The sequence below is a fragment of the Danio rerio genome, chromosome 4 (genome assembly GCF_052040795.2).
Source record: "Danio rerio strain M-AB ecotype USA chromosome 4, GRCz13ab, whole genome shotgun sequence".
NCBI classification, from domain to species: domain Eukaryota; kingdom Metazoa; phylum Chordata; class Actinopteri; order Cypriniformes; family Danionidae; genus Danio; species Danio rerio.
Window position 1 is genome coordinate 39791325 of NC_141024.2, and position 16759 is coordinate 39808083.

General features: G+C 44.6%; 2 protein-coding genes and 1 long non-coding RNA gene across 3 annotated transcripts in view; 2 read left to right on the forward strand and 1 right to left on the reverse strand.

Annotated features, from left to right (window-relative positions):
• LOC110439563 (uncharacterized) overlaps positions 1 to 16759 on the forward strand; it is a 100078-nt gene that overhangs the window by 9215 nt on the left and 74104 nt on the right. Inside the window, 1 exon segment of the mRNA XM_088650250.1 lies at positions 9200 to 10090. Within this exon segment, the coding sequence (XP_088506376.1) occupies positions 9200 to 10090 (891 nt within the window).
• On the forward strand, positions 1990 to 8724 carry LOC148680541 (uncharacterized). Its single transcript, XM_088650252.1, has 2 exons — positions 1990 to 3425; positions 6833 to 8724. Exons 1-2 carry the CDS (start codon positions 1990 to 1992, stop codon positions 7488 to 7490), a joined length of 2094 nt encoding a protein of 697 aa, XP_088506378.1. The 3' UTR covers positions 7491 to 8724.
• On the reverse strand, positions 5553 to 6666 carry LOC148680542 (uncharacterized). The gene is made up of 3 exons (XR_015942973.1): positions 6479 to 6666; positions 5764 to 5804; positions 5553 to 5679 (listed from the first exon to the last, which is right to left on the reverse strand). It is a non-coding gene; the product is annotated as an uncharacterized LOC148680542 (long non-coding RNA).

The window sequence follows — 16759 nt, forward strand, 5'->3', positions numbered from 1 at the left end:
GGGCCAATGAAAGCAATGAATTGGCAGCGCAAGCCTCCGCAGGTGTGCTGCATAGCCAATTAACTGAGCATATAAGCACACCTGGCGCCAGCAGACGCTTTCCTTTTCGCTTCAGAGACTTTTCTGATCGAGTTTATGAGGGTTCCTCCTGCTGATCTACAGCCACTTCGAGCGAACGAGTGTCTCCCGGTCCAGAGCAAGTCCACGCAGCGGCAGGCGGTCGAGCTGGGTTTCTCCCTTGCCTGGCGTCCCTTTGGGTCCGGTCCTCCAAGAGCGGTGTGTATTGCTGCAAAGCATCCTAAAAGAGCAACACAGTCGTGCAGCACGTCCTTTTCAGGATGGCGCTCCGACTGTGCGTTTCTGGTTGCGGGGGTTTCCTGGCTCCGGATGATGGGCACGATCACTGCATTACATGTTTGGGGGTCCAGCATGTTAATGTGGTGCTCGGGGGCTGTCCATGTCGTCACTGCGATGCCATGACCGTTGCGCAGTTGAGATCGCAGTTAGCTTTCGTAAGAGAGCGAGCCACCCCTGTCGCCTCCTGCTCTGCAGCGGGCGCTTGGGCAGATATGAGGGCTCCAGCGAGAGACAACCCGCTGCCTAAGGGCTCGCGGACCTCTTGCTCCTCCAATCGCTCCATCCAAGCTTCGGGTACTGGGAGTGATCCGTCTAATCAGATGGTAGCTCTCACGCTCGCTGACACCGGAGATCAGATGTCCTCCACGGCATCGGAGGGTGGGCTTTCATTGTCCGACGATGATCCGGACCCGCTCGCCCCCTCTGGGCAAGCGAACGCCGTCAAAACAGATCCTAAAGCGGACATGTTGGCCGTGCTTACTCGGGCTGCTTCTGCCGTCGGGTTGGAGATGGTCCATTCCCCAGCCCCGCGGCCGGACCGACTAGATGGGTGTTACGTAGAGGACCAAAAGGCGAAGCCTTCGAAGCCTCTCGTCCCCTTCTTCCCGGAAGTGCACAGTAGGCTCACGCATTCCTGGAAGGCACCTTTCTCTGCCCGCACTGCGTCCGCCTCCGCCCTCACCACCTTGGATGGTGGAGCTGCCAGGTATGAGGCGATCCTGCAGGTGGAGTGCGCCATTGCGGTCAATCTTTGCCCGCGTGACGCCCCCGCTTTGCGCGGTCTGCCCCGTCTCCCGTCCAAAGCCTGTAGGTTATCTGCCTCCCTCGGAGCTAGAGCTTACAAGGCTGCGGGCCAGGCAGCTTCCGCCTTGCAGGCGCTGGCCGAGCTGCACGAGGGTGGGTCTAACCCAGGCTTGTTACACGAGCTGCGCACGGCGACCGACTATGCTCTCCGGACCACTAAGTCCGCCGCGTGCGCACTGGGGAAGACGATGTCCACACTTGTGGTCCAGGAACGCCACCTCTGGCTAACCCTGGCAGATATGCGCAAGGTTGACAAAGTTCGCTTTCTTGACTCGCCCATATCCCAGGCTGGCCTGTTCGGCGACACCGTCAGGAGTTCAAGGCGGTGAAGGAGCAGTCGGATGCGATGGGCAATGTCATCTATCGGCAGGGCCGTAAGCCCGCTCCATCCCCGGCCGAGCCATCCACCTCCGCTGCTCCTCGCCGGGGGCGAAGCGGGCGTGTCGAGCACGCCGAAAGCCGGTAGCCCCTCCTGCCCAGGGCACCGCTAAGTCCGGTAAACGGACCGCGAAGGGTCTCGCAGGGTCTGCATGCTCCGCCAGTGGCTCTCGGGCGCTGGGGGGACGGTCTCCCTTCTCCCAGCCCCCAAGCCCCCTCTCAGGAGTCAGGGTGTGGAGCCAGAGCAAATCGCTCTCCTCCAGCCCTTCTGCGGGACCCTCGCGCTTCCCGGATCAGCACACCCGCTCCGCGCTGCCCCTCCGCGGGTACGTCAACGATTGCTGCGATGACGTCATTAGCGAGGGCTCTGCCTGCCTGGTTAGCGCGGGCCAGCTCCTCGCGGTGGCTCATACGCACGATCAGACTCGGCTACGAACTACAGTTCTCGAAATGGCCTCACAGGTTCACTGGCGTGTATTTCACCAGGGTCAATCCCCTGTCCGCCCCTGTCTTGCAAGAGGAGATTGCTGCCCTCTTGGCAAAGGGTGCAATCGAGCCGGTACCTCCAGCCGAGATGGAGAGCGGGTTTTACAGCCCGTACTTCATCGTACCCAAAAAGAGCAGTGGGTCACGGCCAATCCTAGATCTGCGCATTTTGAATCGCTGCCTTCACAAGCTGTCATTCAGAATGCTTACGCAGAGGCGCATCCTCCGATGCGTTCGTCCTCAGGATTGGTTTGCAGCCATAGACCTGAAGGACGCGTATTTTCATGTCTCCATTCTTCCACGCCACCGTCAGTTCTGCGGTTTGCGTTCGAAGGTCAAGCATGGCAGTACAAGGTCTTCCCCTTCGGGCTCTCTCTGTCTCCGTGGGTCTTCATTAAACTCGCGGAGGGTGCCCTAGCGCCCCTGCGGCTCGCGGGCATCCGCGTACTCAATTATCTCGACGACTGGCTGATTTTAGCCCACTCTCGGGAGCAATTGACTGCGCACAGAGACGAGGTGCTCCGGCATCTCCGCCTATTGGGGTTGCAGGTCAACTGGGAAAAGAGCAAACTCACCCCGGTGCAGAGGATCTCTTCTCGGAATGGAGCTGGACTCGGTCACTATGGTAGCGCGCCTCTCCGAAGAGCGCGCTTGCCTGCTGCTGAACTGTCTGAGGGAGCTCGACAGCAAGTTAGTGGTCCCACTGAAATATTTTCTGATGCTCCTGGGGCATATGGCTTCCGCTGCAGCTGTCGGATTGCTCCATATGAGACCACTTCATCACTGGCTTCAAGATCGAGTTCCAAGACGCGCATGGCATGCGGGCACACACCGAGTCTCTGTTACTGTGCTGTGTCGCCGCACCCTCAGCCCCTGGAACGACCCCTCATTCCTGCAGGCCGGTGTGCCTCTGGGACAGGCGTCCAGTCATGTTGTTGTCTCAACAGATGCTTCCAGCACAGGCTGGGGAGCCGTGTGTCGCGGGCATGCAGCTGCGGGCCTGTGGGTAGGTGCCCAGCTGCATTGGCATATCAATCGCCAAGAGCTGTTGGCAGTGTTCCTTGCTCTCAGCCGTTTTTCTCCGGTGCTGGAGCAGCAACACGTGCTGGTCAGGACGGACAGTATGGCGGCGCAGCGTATATCAACCGCATGGGGGGTATGCGCTCTCGCCGCATGTCTCAGCTCGTCCGCCGTCTGTTCCTCTGGAGTCACCCGCAGCTGAAGTCGCTGCGCGCCATTCACATCCCAGGTATGCTCAACCGTGCAGCAGATGTGCTCTCACGGCAGCAGATTCACTCTGGAGAATGGAGACTCCACCCCGAGTCTGTCCAGCTGATATGGGCGCGATTCGGGGAGGCCCAGATCGATCTGTTTGCTTCCCCCGAGAACGCTCATTGCCAGTTGTTTGAGTAGGGGGTAACTGCAGCCTTGAGAAAAGGGCGTGGCAAAAGGTAGGGGCGTGGCAAAAGGTTTTTCATTGGTCGAAAGTTTTTTCCGGTAGGGGCGGGGCAAAAGGTTTTTCATTGGTCAAAGGTTTTATTTCCGGTCAAATGCGTTGGCCAATTAGAATAATATATTACTTAAGCTGCTTGTTTGGATCATTCTACTTTATGCTACTGGTGTTAAGAATAAAGAATGAATTAAATGTAATCACAAGTTTCATTAAAATAGTTGGTAAATCAGCATTCTTAAGGATACAAATGCTTAAATATCATTAGACAAATTATATGTTTTGGTTCTTTTTACTGGCTATTTATAAATGCACTACTTAGAAAAGTGTTCTATTCAATACCATTTTAAACTGTGACTTAGTTGTTTCCCAGTGTCACTGAAATTATTGCCTAAAATAATTTAAATTAAAAAGATTTTGAAAATACATTTTATGTTGGGTAAATATATATTGTTCAAATATCACAGATTTATAACAAAGTTAACTCATTAATAAACTTATGTTAAGTGATATTAATTAATTTAATTAGAACACAGACACAAGTTCATTAAACATTTCAGTTTAATTATCAAAAAACAAATAAAACAATCTCTTAAAAAACATGCCTTCCACTGACTAAAAATCCATACATACCTCAGTTCATGACAATCCATTAAGTACAAATCCATCCATTCATTGTGTAGTAGCAGTGCATAGAGCAGAAGCCATTAAACTCTTGTCTGAATGCTCTGTACATCCCTTTTCCTCCCATTGCCACAGTATCCAATGGTGTTTTTGTAGAGCCAACCACAGGATTCACATCTGGAGAGCTTGAACTCCACTCTATGTTTGACCAAGTAACAGTGATGAATGCTCCATCCCCTTCATCATAAACATCTAAAAGAACCTTTCAGAACAGGTCTGATGGTAGCTGAATTAAAGACGAAACACACACACACACACACACAAAATAATAAATGACGAATGTAAAAATGAAAAATTAAAAAAAAAAAAACTATAAAATAAATTGAAAAAATAAAATAAATTTAAACATACATCACTAAGACCTTTTCTGCGATCCATAGCTGAAGGGAAATGCATGTATACATATTTTGTAAATATAAAATGAAATGTGTATGTAATACACATACACACATATATTTGATAATTACAAACACAAGCTGATTGGCAGGTTTTAAACATTGAAGAGCCTTTATGACACTTGTGCTATTTAAGTCCCATCATTTAGGATGACACTAAAGCACAACTATGATGGAATGTAATAACTGGGAAAGTATAATGTGTAAATTAATTAGGTTGTAAGTTTGATTAAATAATTAGTAAATTTGATTGCACTGCAATTTCATTGTCTTTAAACTAAGAATAAAAAACAAGCCTACAAGTGCAGCAATCCACAATAAATGGTATTGTGCTGCCATCTAGTGGAAAAATTTACTTTAAAAAAGTTATTTCTGCTACATTGAGACATTTTAAATATCGTAATGCTCACATACAGTTATATATATATATATATATATATATATATATATATATATAGTCAGATCTCAATCCAATACAGCACCTTTGGGATGTGGTGGAACAGGAGATTCTGCAGAAACTTCCGTGATGCTATCATGTAAATATGGACCAAAATCTCTAAGAAATTTTCCAGTACCTTGTTGAATCTATGCCAAGAAGAATTATGGCAGTTCTGAAGGCAAATGGGGTCCAACCCGATACTAGTAAGGCATAGGTGTCAAAGTCAATTCTTGGAGGACCGCAGCTCTGCACAGTTTTGCTCCAACTGTAATCAAACAAATCTACTCTAAATAATCAAGGCATTCAAAAGAGTCTTGATCACCTTGATTATTTGGATCAGATGTGTTAGATTAGGGTTGGAGCAAAACTGTGAAGAGCTGCAATCCTCCAAGAAATGACCATGACACCTCTGTAGTAAGATGTACTTAATAAAGTGGCCAGTGTGTATGTATGTATGTATATATATATATATATATATATATATATATATATATATATATATATATATATATATTTCAAAATTTCATATTTCTGGGTCTTTTTCGTTCTTAAGGAGACCTTGAGGGAAAACAAAAATTAATTGCAAAGTGCTAACTGACATCACTTTAAATGTATAAAAATATTTTTAGTCGTTTAGTCTTCAAGCAAGAACCCACACCACAATCTCCTTATGCAAGTCATATAGCCTGTTTTAAATAAAAGAGACAATTACTACAAAGCTAAAAATTCTTCTTTTATACTGGCTGAGAAAGTGTTGAGCAAAGACTCACCTCAGAATAGTCAAACCCAACCTCAGGAGTGATGCACAAGGCTAAAAGTAAAAGATGTTATTTAGTTCTAAAGTTATGCAGTTGTCATTGTACATTGTAAAACTTACCATGAGCAAAGACTTCACAGTTATTGGAGAAACACTACATTGGAATGTCCTAGGTAATGTTATAAAATGTATATAAACAAATATAAAATATAAATGATAAATCTGCAAGAATCATCATAAAAAGTCATGTATTAAAATCATTTAAAGTAAAGCATGTTTAAAATAAGAAGTTTCAAATGTAACAAAAAAGTAACATCCCTTATGCATAGATGAAAAATATGAAATTACTTGTTGACATACAAATTCATATTTGGATTTTACTTGCATAAAATGTGTCATATATGCAACAAATTTTGTGAAATGGTGCAAAAAAGTCCACTTATGTTTTCAACCATTGGAATTACAAATATGTACATGCATGTTCCTAGCCTATATTTTATACTATGATTTTAGTGCACTTTTTTCCTCTAAGTGAACATATTTGCTATATTTTTAAATGCATGTTAATAAATGACAAGTTTTAGATGTAAAATAAACATGAATGTAGGCTAATTTGCAAGTACACATTGGCATGTGTCAGATTTCTATGAGAGATCGCTGTTCACGTCATCACATATGACACAAACAAATTATATTAAAATGCATATCGCAAAATAACTAGTACTTACGTTCGTGATAAACTGTGCGAGGTTTGTGACTTTGCAGATGAGTGTGTATCATGTGTAAAGCTCTCAAAATATTCACACAAAACGGACACCTAAACATATTACCAAACTGTTTTGATCGTAAATCTTAATACACGTCAGTATACAGCAGTCAACATCACGTCTTTACCGACGCCATTGTGCAAGCGTTTGGTGATTGCTGATTGGCCAACACATTTGACCGAAAAGAAAACCTGACTAATAAAAAACCTTTTGCCACGCCTCTACCGGAAAAAAATTTTGACCAATGAAAAACCTTTTGCCACACCCCTACCTTTTACCACGCCCATTTCTCCAGGCTGCAGTTACCCATACTAGAGTTGTTTTATTCCCTGACCGAGGGCTCTCTCGGCACGGATGCACTGGCCCACAGCTGGCCTCGGGCATACGCAAGTATGCGTTTCCCCCAGTGAGCCTGATCGCGCAGTTCAAGGTCAAGGTCAGGGAGGACGAGGAACAGGTTCTGTTAGTTGCGCCCCTCTGGCCCAACCGGACCTGGATATCAGAGCTCTCCCTCCTAGCGATGGCCCTCCCATGGCATATCCCTTTGAGAAAGGACCTACTTTCTCAGGGACAAGGCACCATCTGGCACCCTCGCCCCGATCTGATGGTTGATACCATCACTCAGGCTAGAGCCCCCTCCACGAGGCGCGCCTATGCCCTGAAGTGGAGTCTATTCACTGAGTGGTGTGTCTCTCGCAGAGAAGACCCCCGATCTTGCCAGATCAGTGTTGTGCTCTCTTTCCTTCAAGAGAAGCTGGACAGTAGGCTGTCGCCCTCCACTCTCAAGGTTTACGTTGCCGCCATCTCCGCTCACCATTCATCGTGGGAAAGCATAACCTCATCATCCGTTTCCTCAGAGGCGCTAGGCGAATTAATCCAACTCGCCCCCCTCTCACGGCCTCTTAGGATCACGCCCTCGTTCTCACGAGCCTGCGATTTGATCCCTTCGAGCCACTCGATAGAGTATCTTTAAGATTTCTGTCCCTGAAGACAGCTCTGCTGGTCGCGTGTCCTTCATTAAGAGGGTCGGGGACCTGGAGGCATTTTCGGTCAGTGACTCGTGCCTGGAATTCGGGCCGGATTTTTCTCACGTTATTCTCAGACCCCACCAGGGTTATGTGCCCAAAGTTCCTACCACTCCCTTTAGAGATCAGGTAGTAACCCTGCAAGCGCTGCCCCCGGAGGAGGCAGACCCAGCCCTGTCCTTACTTTGTCCAGTTCACGCCCTGCGCATTTATGTGGACCGTACTCAGTACTTTAGATCTTCTGAGCAGCTCTTTGTCTGTTATGGCGGACGGCAGCAGGGAAGTGCCGTGTCTAAACAACGTTTATCCCACTGGATTGTGGAGGCCATTTCATGTGCTTATTTGAGCAGAGGTCAGCCGTTCCCCCCGGGAGTGCGTGCGCACTCCACTCGGAGCGTTGCATCCTCTTGGGCGTGTGCGCGCGGCGCTTCTTTAACAGACATTTGTAGAGCTGCGGGCTGGGCGACACCCAACACATTTGCAAGGTTTTATAATCTGCGAGTGGAGCCGGTTTCCTCAAGGGTGTTAGGGACCTTTGGTGATTGAGGAAACAACTCGGTAGGTGTAGTAGCACGCTTGCGGTGCCTTTTTTTCCCGAACACGGAGAGATGTGCACCCTCCTGTCTGTCAGTAAAGTTCCCCATTCGGTGAGCCCTGCAGATTCCTCCGAGGCCCCCAGCACTGACTCAGCGGAGGAGTCACTTGCTGGCCCACTACGTTGTAGGTCTGCCCGCTGGTCAGTCCGTGTTTTGGGTATAGGTGCCTGCTATGGACAATCCCCGCTGGTGATCCCCATATGCTTTTCCGCCACGGTTAAGTTCCCCCCCCTGGGTGGACCCGTGCTTTCCCTATCTGCTAACCACCTTCTTATGCACACTCCCCCTTCTCAGGGTTAGTCCATATGTAATTCCATTTGTTTCCCTATTGGGTGCGGATGGTCTCCACAGCGTCCTCCCTACTGGGATGGCACGCTTCCCAACGTACTGTCATATATTCCTAGAATTATCTAGACGCTAGCGACTCCCAAAAAAATAGACCTATTCCGTAAAGCTTCTTTTGAAGTGGGATAAGTTAGGGCCAAGTGCACGTTGGAGGACCGCGCCTCTCATGATCTGGGTGCGTCACGCTTGCCTGACTGCCCTCTCATGATGGGTGTTGGTAAGGTGCAGTCATTATGGCGCTTTCAATGGGCTCCCATACGAGGATTTAGAACATCAAATCCACTTAAAGTGCTGGAGTTTCCCCCGAAGGGTAACGTTCGAGGTTACTAAAGTAACCAAGCACTATACTTCGTCGCCATAATGACTGTCCCTTAGCTGTTAAAAGTCTCTTCAGCTTAAAAAAGAAAAGCGTCTGCTGGCGCCAGGTGTGCTTATATGCTCAGTTAATTGGCTATGCAGCACACCTGCGCAGGCTTGCGCTGCCAATTCATTGCTTTCATTGGCCCGTTCAATACTCTTTCAGATGAGCGGCTTCTGAACCGAATCCTCCCATACGTGGATTTAGAACATCAAATCCACTTATAGTGCTTCCGTTCCCCTCCTCGGGGAACGAAGGGTTACTTTAGTAACCTCGAACATTTCCAGTTACTTTTCACTTTTCAGCTTTTGATGAGAGTTTTAGGACTTAATGAAAACTAATGTTTTATTTATTTCAGACCTAATTGAAGAGAATGAGGGGAGTAAAGAGGAGAAACATCATGTCAAAATTGAGGAAAAAACTCATTTACAGACTGATGATATTTTGAAAAGGAGAGACAAGAATCGTTTCACCTGCACTCAGTGTGGAAGGATTTTTGGAAGAAAAGGCGATCTTAAGATTCACATGAGGATCCACACTGGAGAGAAACCATTCACATGCACTCAATGTGGGAAGAGTTTCAACCAATCATCAAACCTTAATCACCACATGATGATCCACACTGGAGCTAAACCATTCACATGCACTCAGTGTGGGAAGAGTTTCAACAGATCATCACACCTTAATTATCACATGATGATCCACACTGGAGAGAAACCATTCGCATGCACTCAATGTGGGAAGAGTTTCAACCAATCATCAAACCTTAATCTACACATAATGATCCACACTGGAGCTAAACCATTCACATGCACTCAGTGTGGGAAGAGTTTCAACAGATCATCACACCTTAATTATCACATGATGATCCACACTGGAGAGAAACCATTCACATGCACTCAGTGTGGGAAGAGTTTCAACAGATCATCTCACCTTAATTATCACATGAAGATCCACACTGGAGAGAAACCATTCACATGCACTCAGTGTGGGAAGACTTTTAACTGCTCATCACACCTTAATCAACACATGAAGATCCACACTGGAGAGAAACCATTCACATGCACTCAGTGCGGGAAGAGTTTCATCCAGTCATCATCCCTTAATCAACACATGAGGGTCCACACTGGAGAGAAACCATTCACATGCACTCATTGTGGAAAAAGTTTTAACTGCTCATCACACCTTAATCAACACATAAAGATCCACACTGGAGAGAAACCGTTCACATGCACTCAGTGCGGGAAGAGTTTCATCCAATCGTCATCCTTTAATTATCACATGATGATCCACACTGGAGAGAAACCATTCACATGCACTCAGTGTGGGGAGAGTTTTAGCAAATCATCATTCTTTTATAAACAAGTTGAAGGAACTCATGGGCATATTGCAGTGGTCAACACGAGTTGAATCTGAAATCTTGGGCATCTGCAAATTGTCTCAGTCATTGATCTGGCTTAAGGGCTTAAACCATCACGATAACAAAGCACCAATTGATTTTGGGTTATTCTGACCAATACTTTGGCCGCAGATGTTCCAGGTACCCTTCAGCAAAATTAGTAAATGATTTAAACTAAACAAAGGGGCTTTACAGGATTTTCAGCAGGAACCGCCTCACAAGACTTTTGAATGACTCCTCTACATGGTCATGTGCTTTTGGCACATCCTGTCAGATGCACAATTTTGTAGAGACAAAAAATCTCTAGAAACATTATGCATACAAATGAAAGACAATCTCTTAAAATGTTAGAACTAAGGCAGATGTATCTTTAAATAATAAACCATAATGTTCCTCATATGCTGTGGTTATTTCAACCAACCAGGTTAATCGATTTGTTGTTTTAACCCTTAAAGCAGAATAAATTGATCTGTATTTGTCTGAAATGTATGATATCTGGTCTTGAATGAAAGCTAGTGACATTTGCAATCTGTTGGTGTAGGGCTGGGCGATTTTTGAAATTTTTTTTTTCGATTAATTCGAATTTACGTTTTCAGATGATTTAATTTTGAATCAAATCGAGAAATTGCAATTTAAAAAATATATATATATTTAATACATTATAATGGCACCAATGCGCTTTGGTTCACTCTGTATGAAGCTGGAAGCACACCAGAAGCGCCTCTCGGTGACTCGCCGCTCCACGATTCAGGACGCAGGTCATATTTCAGCCGCGCCACAGAGCGCCATCTGATTAGTTTTATGTTAAATATTATGCGAATGTGCGCGTCTGGTGTGTGATACTTTTACCTGTCATGTGTCGCGGCGCTTCTGGTGTGCGACCTGCTTGACTGCCTGTTGAAACGTGAAGTCATGTAGGATTTTACTTGTTGCATTAGTCTGAGTCACGTCTGTGTGGATTGTCAAGACATATTACCTTATCAAGTCGATAAACTCGATCTCAACATGTCTGAAGGATGTAAAAGCCTGCCATGTGAAAAACCGCGCCGATCTTTTGGTTTGAACACAAGCAGAGGTGAGGGCCAGTAGCAGTGAAAATGAAAGTACCCGCACCCATGACTTTATTTAGCAGACCTAGTTGAAAATAAGACAGATCAGGCAGCATGATACAGAGAGTGGAGCAAAGCGCATCAAATGATCGGTATTTAAAAGGGGAAAAAAAGAAAAATATATTAAATATATTAATTTATATTAGACACACATCTGGTACTTGTTTTTGCTCCTGCTTTGCGTCCACAACTTCACACATTGGGTTAAATTAGGCTTTACAGTTTCCATGTTCAGTCCTTTTTTCTTTTAAGAAAAAGGCTGCATCATTACAACCTGTCATTTAATCAGAAGAAAAAGGCAAAACCGAGCTGACAGCCAATCTTTCCGAGGCTCAGCAAAACATGCAAAAATCCCTCTGTATTCCTGCAAGTGCAATATTTACACAAATATTTCTTATTCAAATCGTCAGCAACGCTATTTAACTCGTGAATTTGTTTAACATTTATTTACACCTTGACCGATTTTTGTATGACATGGCCATTAAAATACAATGTTCCTTAACCAGATGGTTAAAGTTACTTTTAAAGAGAATGTTACTTCAGTCATGTTGTTGTAATGTTTTGAGAAGACTAGTAACACAATAAAAAAAAAAATCGAAATTGTGAATCGGTCAAACTTTATAAAAAAAACCTAGATTTTTTTTTTTTTGCCAAATCGCCCAGCCCTATGTTGGTGTAAATGAGAACTAGTAGTACAAACAGTATTTGTCTTGTAACATTTGATGTAAGATAGTTTCAATCTTGCAAGAGTTTTACCATGTAAAATCTACATGCAGTCTATTAATGATTGACCCTTTCTACGTGGGCACGCGGTGTGGCCCCGCCCTTCATGGCAACTGCTCATTGGCAGTGCCATAGGGATGGATCAGACCAGGTCACTTAAAAACGCCCTGCAACAAAGAAACTTTGCTTTAAAACCGCACGAACTTCCGCAAACCGACTTTCAGCAGTCCCTCACCTCAGTAACCCAGAACTACCCACCCACGAGCGAGGGAATTCCAAGGACGTCACAGAAGCCACCAGCCAATCAGGAGCACCGTGTTTCCCCAAGGCCAGCTGGCGAGGGAGATTCATCTTCAGCAAAAGTGCAAGTAACAAACAAACGTTGTCTCTTACTGATCTGGTGCAGATTGATCGTAAACAGTTAAAGATAAGCCATATCTCTGCTTTTGTGGTTTCTCAGGTGTTATTCTAAGATCTTGTTAGAGGTATTAGAATTAATTTAGGATGGTTGTCAAATCATTTTATATCCTCTAACCTGCCTCTGTGTGTGCGAGTTTGTTTGTTGTTTGCTTATTACGTAGTTAGTTTCATGTATCGTAGTGTAGCTCAATAAATCTTTTTTTCTCATTTTGTAAGAACTGTGTTCTTGTTTATGTGTTTCTAAGTCATTGCCTCGAGCTGTAGATCTTGTTACCTTGCTAAAAGTTAACTCAATACTGTGTTATGTTATTATCGTTGGCCACGTAAATAATATTAACAAGATTGGTAAGATACGATAACTTGTATTTGCAGGACAAATGGTAGATAAAGTGTGAATCTTTTAATCTGATTCAGTCTGACTCAATTGAGTCAAATCAATGATTCAAATCTTTAAGATCCGGTACATTGAAATAAGCTAATAAACCCTGATCGATCTTAAAATGTAGGTTGATTCCCTAAAACACGATGAGCCGTACTGTAGAGAAACCATTCACTTGCACTTAAGCCACGGTCACACTGGACTTTTCTCCCCATAGATTTCCATTCATACGCACGCGAATGCGTCAGACCGGAAATGCAAGTTTGTGCAGTTTTGCAGTTCACTGCATTGCAAAGTTCAAGCTTGGTGAACTCTGACCTGCGAAATCACATCACTTGACAGTGTGAGACCTATCGAAGATCAAAACATGACTTCTCTGGACAGAAATATAAAATATGGACCAAATGCTCAACTTTTTAATGTCTAAAAATCTTGTTTAATCCTGCCCCTTTTTGCAGTGCCGTACAACAGAATTTTCCATGCTCAAACTCTAATGTGACCGCAGCTTCGGTGTGGAAAGAGTTTCAGCAACTCCTCAGACCTTAATAAACGCATGAAGACCCACACTGGAGAGAAACAATTGACATGCACTCAGTGTGGGAAGAGTTTCAACCAATCAGCAAACCTTAATGACCACATGAAGATCCACACTGGTGTGAAAGAGTATATGTGCTTTGAGTGTGAGAAGACTTTTATTACAGCTCTAAAATTTAAACTGCACCAGATGATTCACACTGCAGAGACCGTATAAATGTTCATAATGTGACAAGAGATTTAATCGGTTAACACATCTGAAAACACAATAGAGGATTCACACAAGAGAGAAACCGTACAGATCTGACCAATGTCTACAGAGTTTCGCTCATTCGATGCAGCTTAAGAGATGTTTCATAAACTAATTTCGAGAGGAGCACGTGATATGATTGAGCACTGCTGGCCACACATCCGTAATCAGTAATAATCCAATCAAAATGATCCTAGCTTAATATAAATGGATCACTTTCTCCTTATTGCTCTATCTTCGTTTTGGAAGAATGCTTCCCTATAAATATGCCATGCAGGGCCCATATATGCATTTCCAGTTCAAACCCATGCTCAGTTGGCCCATAATTAGGCCATGCAGCACCCATAAATGTGTTCTCAGATCAAACCTATGCCCACTTGGCTCATAAATATGCCATGCAGGACCCATATATCCATTCCCAGTTCAAATCCATGCCCACTTGGCCCATAAATATGCCATGCAGGACGTATATATGCATTCCCAGTTCAAACCCATGCCCACTTGGCCCATAAATATGCCATGCAGGACGTATATATGCATTCCCAGTTCAAACCCATGCCCACTTGGCCCATAAATATGCCATGCAGGACGTATATATGCATTCCCAGTTCAAACCCATGCCCACTTGGCCCATAAATAGGCCATGCAGGACGTATATATGCATTCCCAGTTCAAACCCATGCCCACTTGGCCCATAAATATGTCATGCAGGACCCATATGTGGGTCCCCAGTTCAAACCCATGCTCAGTTGGCCCATAATTATGCCATGTAGGACCCATATTTGTGTTCCCAGATCAAACCCATGCCCACTTGGCCCATAAATATTCCATGTAGGACCCATATATGTGTTCCCAGATCAAACCCATGCCCAATTGGCCCATGCCTGTCCCTTATGGCGCCCATGTAATTAGCTCATATGGGCTTCCTATGTGGGACTCATTCTAGAAAACCTACATGGGACCTTCTGATTTCACCCAGCCAAAGCCCATGCCCACACAGTTCCCATGGAACCCGTAGTTAGTCCATCTGGGCCCGACATATCGTTGCTGGCTGGGCACCTTCCTGAGATGCCCAGGAAGAGAATGAGGAGCCTTTTTGCACACAGGGCAGAGGGACATCATCCTGCTGTGGAAGGATCTGTGTGGATAATAAAATCAACATGTTATAGAATAAAGACACCGAGAGCAGCTTTGTGAAGGTTTGGAGTCCACCACACCCCACCCCCACTCCAGGTAAAGAAACAAAGGAATGAGCACACAAACACACACAGCAAAGTCTGCCTGACATTTTGATTGGAGTTTAATTTTAATTAAAGCTTAATTTCATATTAATATAATACTGTTACTAAACATATTATTTTAAAAGTATTTAATAATATGACATTTATCATGAGAAGATTAAAATTGTCTCAATTATTTCTTAAACCAAGATTATACCAGCAGATAGGATTTACACGTCAAATTTAAAATAACACAATTAATGTACAAACTGCTCTCCTCTCGTAAACATCTGTGCTCTTCAGAGGTTTTCTAAACTTCTAAATCTAATTTTTTTTTTATCTAGAAGTACTAAGTTCTAGAGGACTCTTTAGATTTTTAAAGATTTGACTTCCACAAACTTAACTAACTCCACTGATAAAATGATACAAGCTAAACTGAGTTTAAGAAGCCTGCTGCATAACGGGTACTGACTAAATCTACTTACTGTTCAGAAGTCATTTCTGATGTTGAAATATGAGTTCTTTCCACTGGTCAAAATCAGCAAGCTGTAGCTGAAAGTGAGACAACTGTTCAATGATTGAGATGAGATGGGCCTCTTTAACCTGAGCTGGCAGCAGGTCAACAACATATCAGTATGCAGCATCCTTGACTTGAACCCTGGAACGTCAGATGATAAGTCTGATGCTCAACCGACTGAGTTAACTGGGATCATTGGGGCATTTGCTTAGATTTAATTACTTGTAACGTGTCAGAGTTGCAGCGTGCACTAAAAAGTGGGCTGTACAAAACAGGTGGCAAGAGGAGGGCGTAATGTCATTGTCACCGTAAGGAATCCTGCCGTGACCCGAATTCACCTTAACCACTACTACAAGACTGACTGTACTGCCATGTCCTCATGGCTTTAGCCATTAGCACAGCCTGCACTAAAAGGAGGCTGGAGATTATGAATGACAACACAGAGTGCAACGCCAATGCCACCTTGAATAACCTGCCATGACACGGATTCCAACCAGACTTGCTGCGGCTACAACGCAGAGTACTAACCACTATACGATCACGGCGAGCTATGGGACAGCCATTAGACATTCACTCTCTGTCATATGGCTTTGAAAATGTAGGGCCCCAAGGCAGTTAGCTAGCCTGCGCAGCTGTTTTATATATATTGCTTTTCCCTACCAGCACATCCCTTTTCCCAAGAAACAATGGAATTGCAAACAGTCATGGATAGTCGCAAACTAAGTCCTGCACACTGCCTGGACATAATCGGCAGGATTCAAACCTGCACAGGAAGACCCCAATGAATTTCAAGTCCATCACCTTAACCACGACTACATGACTGCCTGTACAGCCATGTCCTCATGCCCAGTACACGTGTTGTGCATCCAGATGAAACTTTCAGCAAGCGATAGCTCAACGGCAAAAGCTGTGGCTCCACAAAAAGTCTTATACGCTCGAACAGGGATTTGAACCCTGGACCCCTCAGATTAAAAGTCTGATGCTCTACCGACTGAGTTATCCAGGCTCCAATGCAAGGCTTTACAAGTAGGTAATGGTAATGGTTGTGGTCGGCGCAGACCTTTACGGTACAAAAAAAGTTCACCGTGAGGTGGGGTTTAGGCTTATGGTTGGTGTAGATGTTGCTAAAACACAACAGATTACTGTGAGGTTGGGTTTATGGTTGTTGTAGTTGTAGACATCAGTACAACACAATAGATAGGACTCCATGTCATGTAGGAGACATTAAATGTATCAATAGCAACTGCAGAAGGTCTCTGTTGTTGTGGCAATGAATGGAGACTTAACAATTGAAAAGATTTCTTCCATGCCTTAGAAGCGTGACTTGATCAATGCTTATCTACACAGCATGCTAGCATCAAAGGTCC

Bases quoted from the DNA above. Each gene is read 5' to 3' on its own strand.
- LOC148680541 (XM_088650252.1), top strand. From the start codon at position 1,990: ATGGCCTCACAGGTTCACTGGCGTGTATTTCACCAGGGTCAATCCCCT. The intron at 3,426-6,832 runs GTTGTTTGAGTA...TACCCATACTAG, and splicing joins CCCGAGAACGCTCATTGCCA to AGTTGTTTTATTCCCTGACC.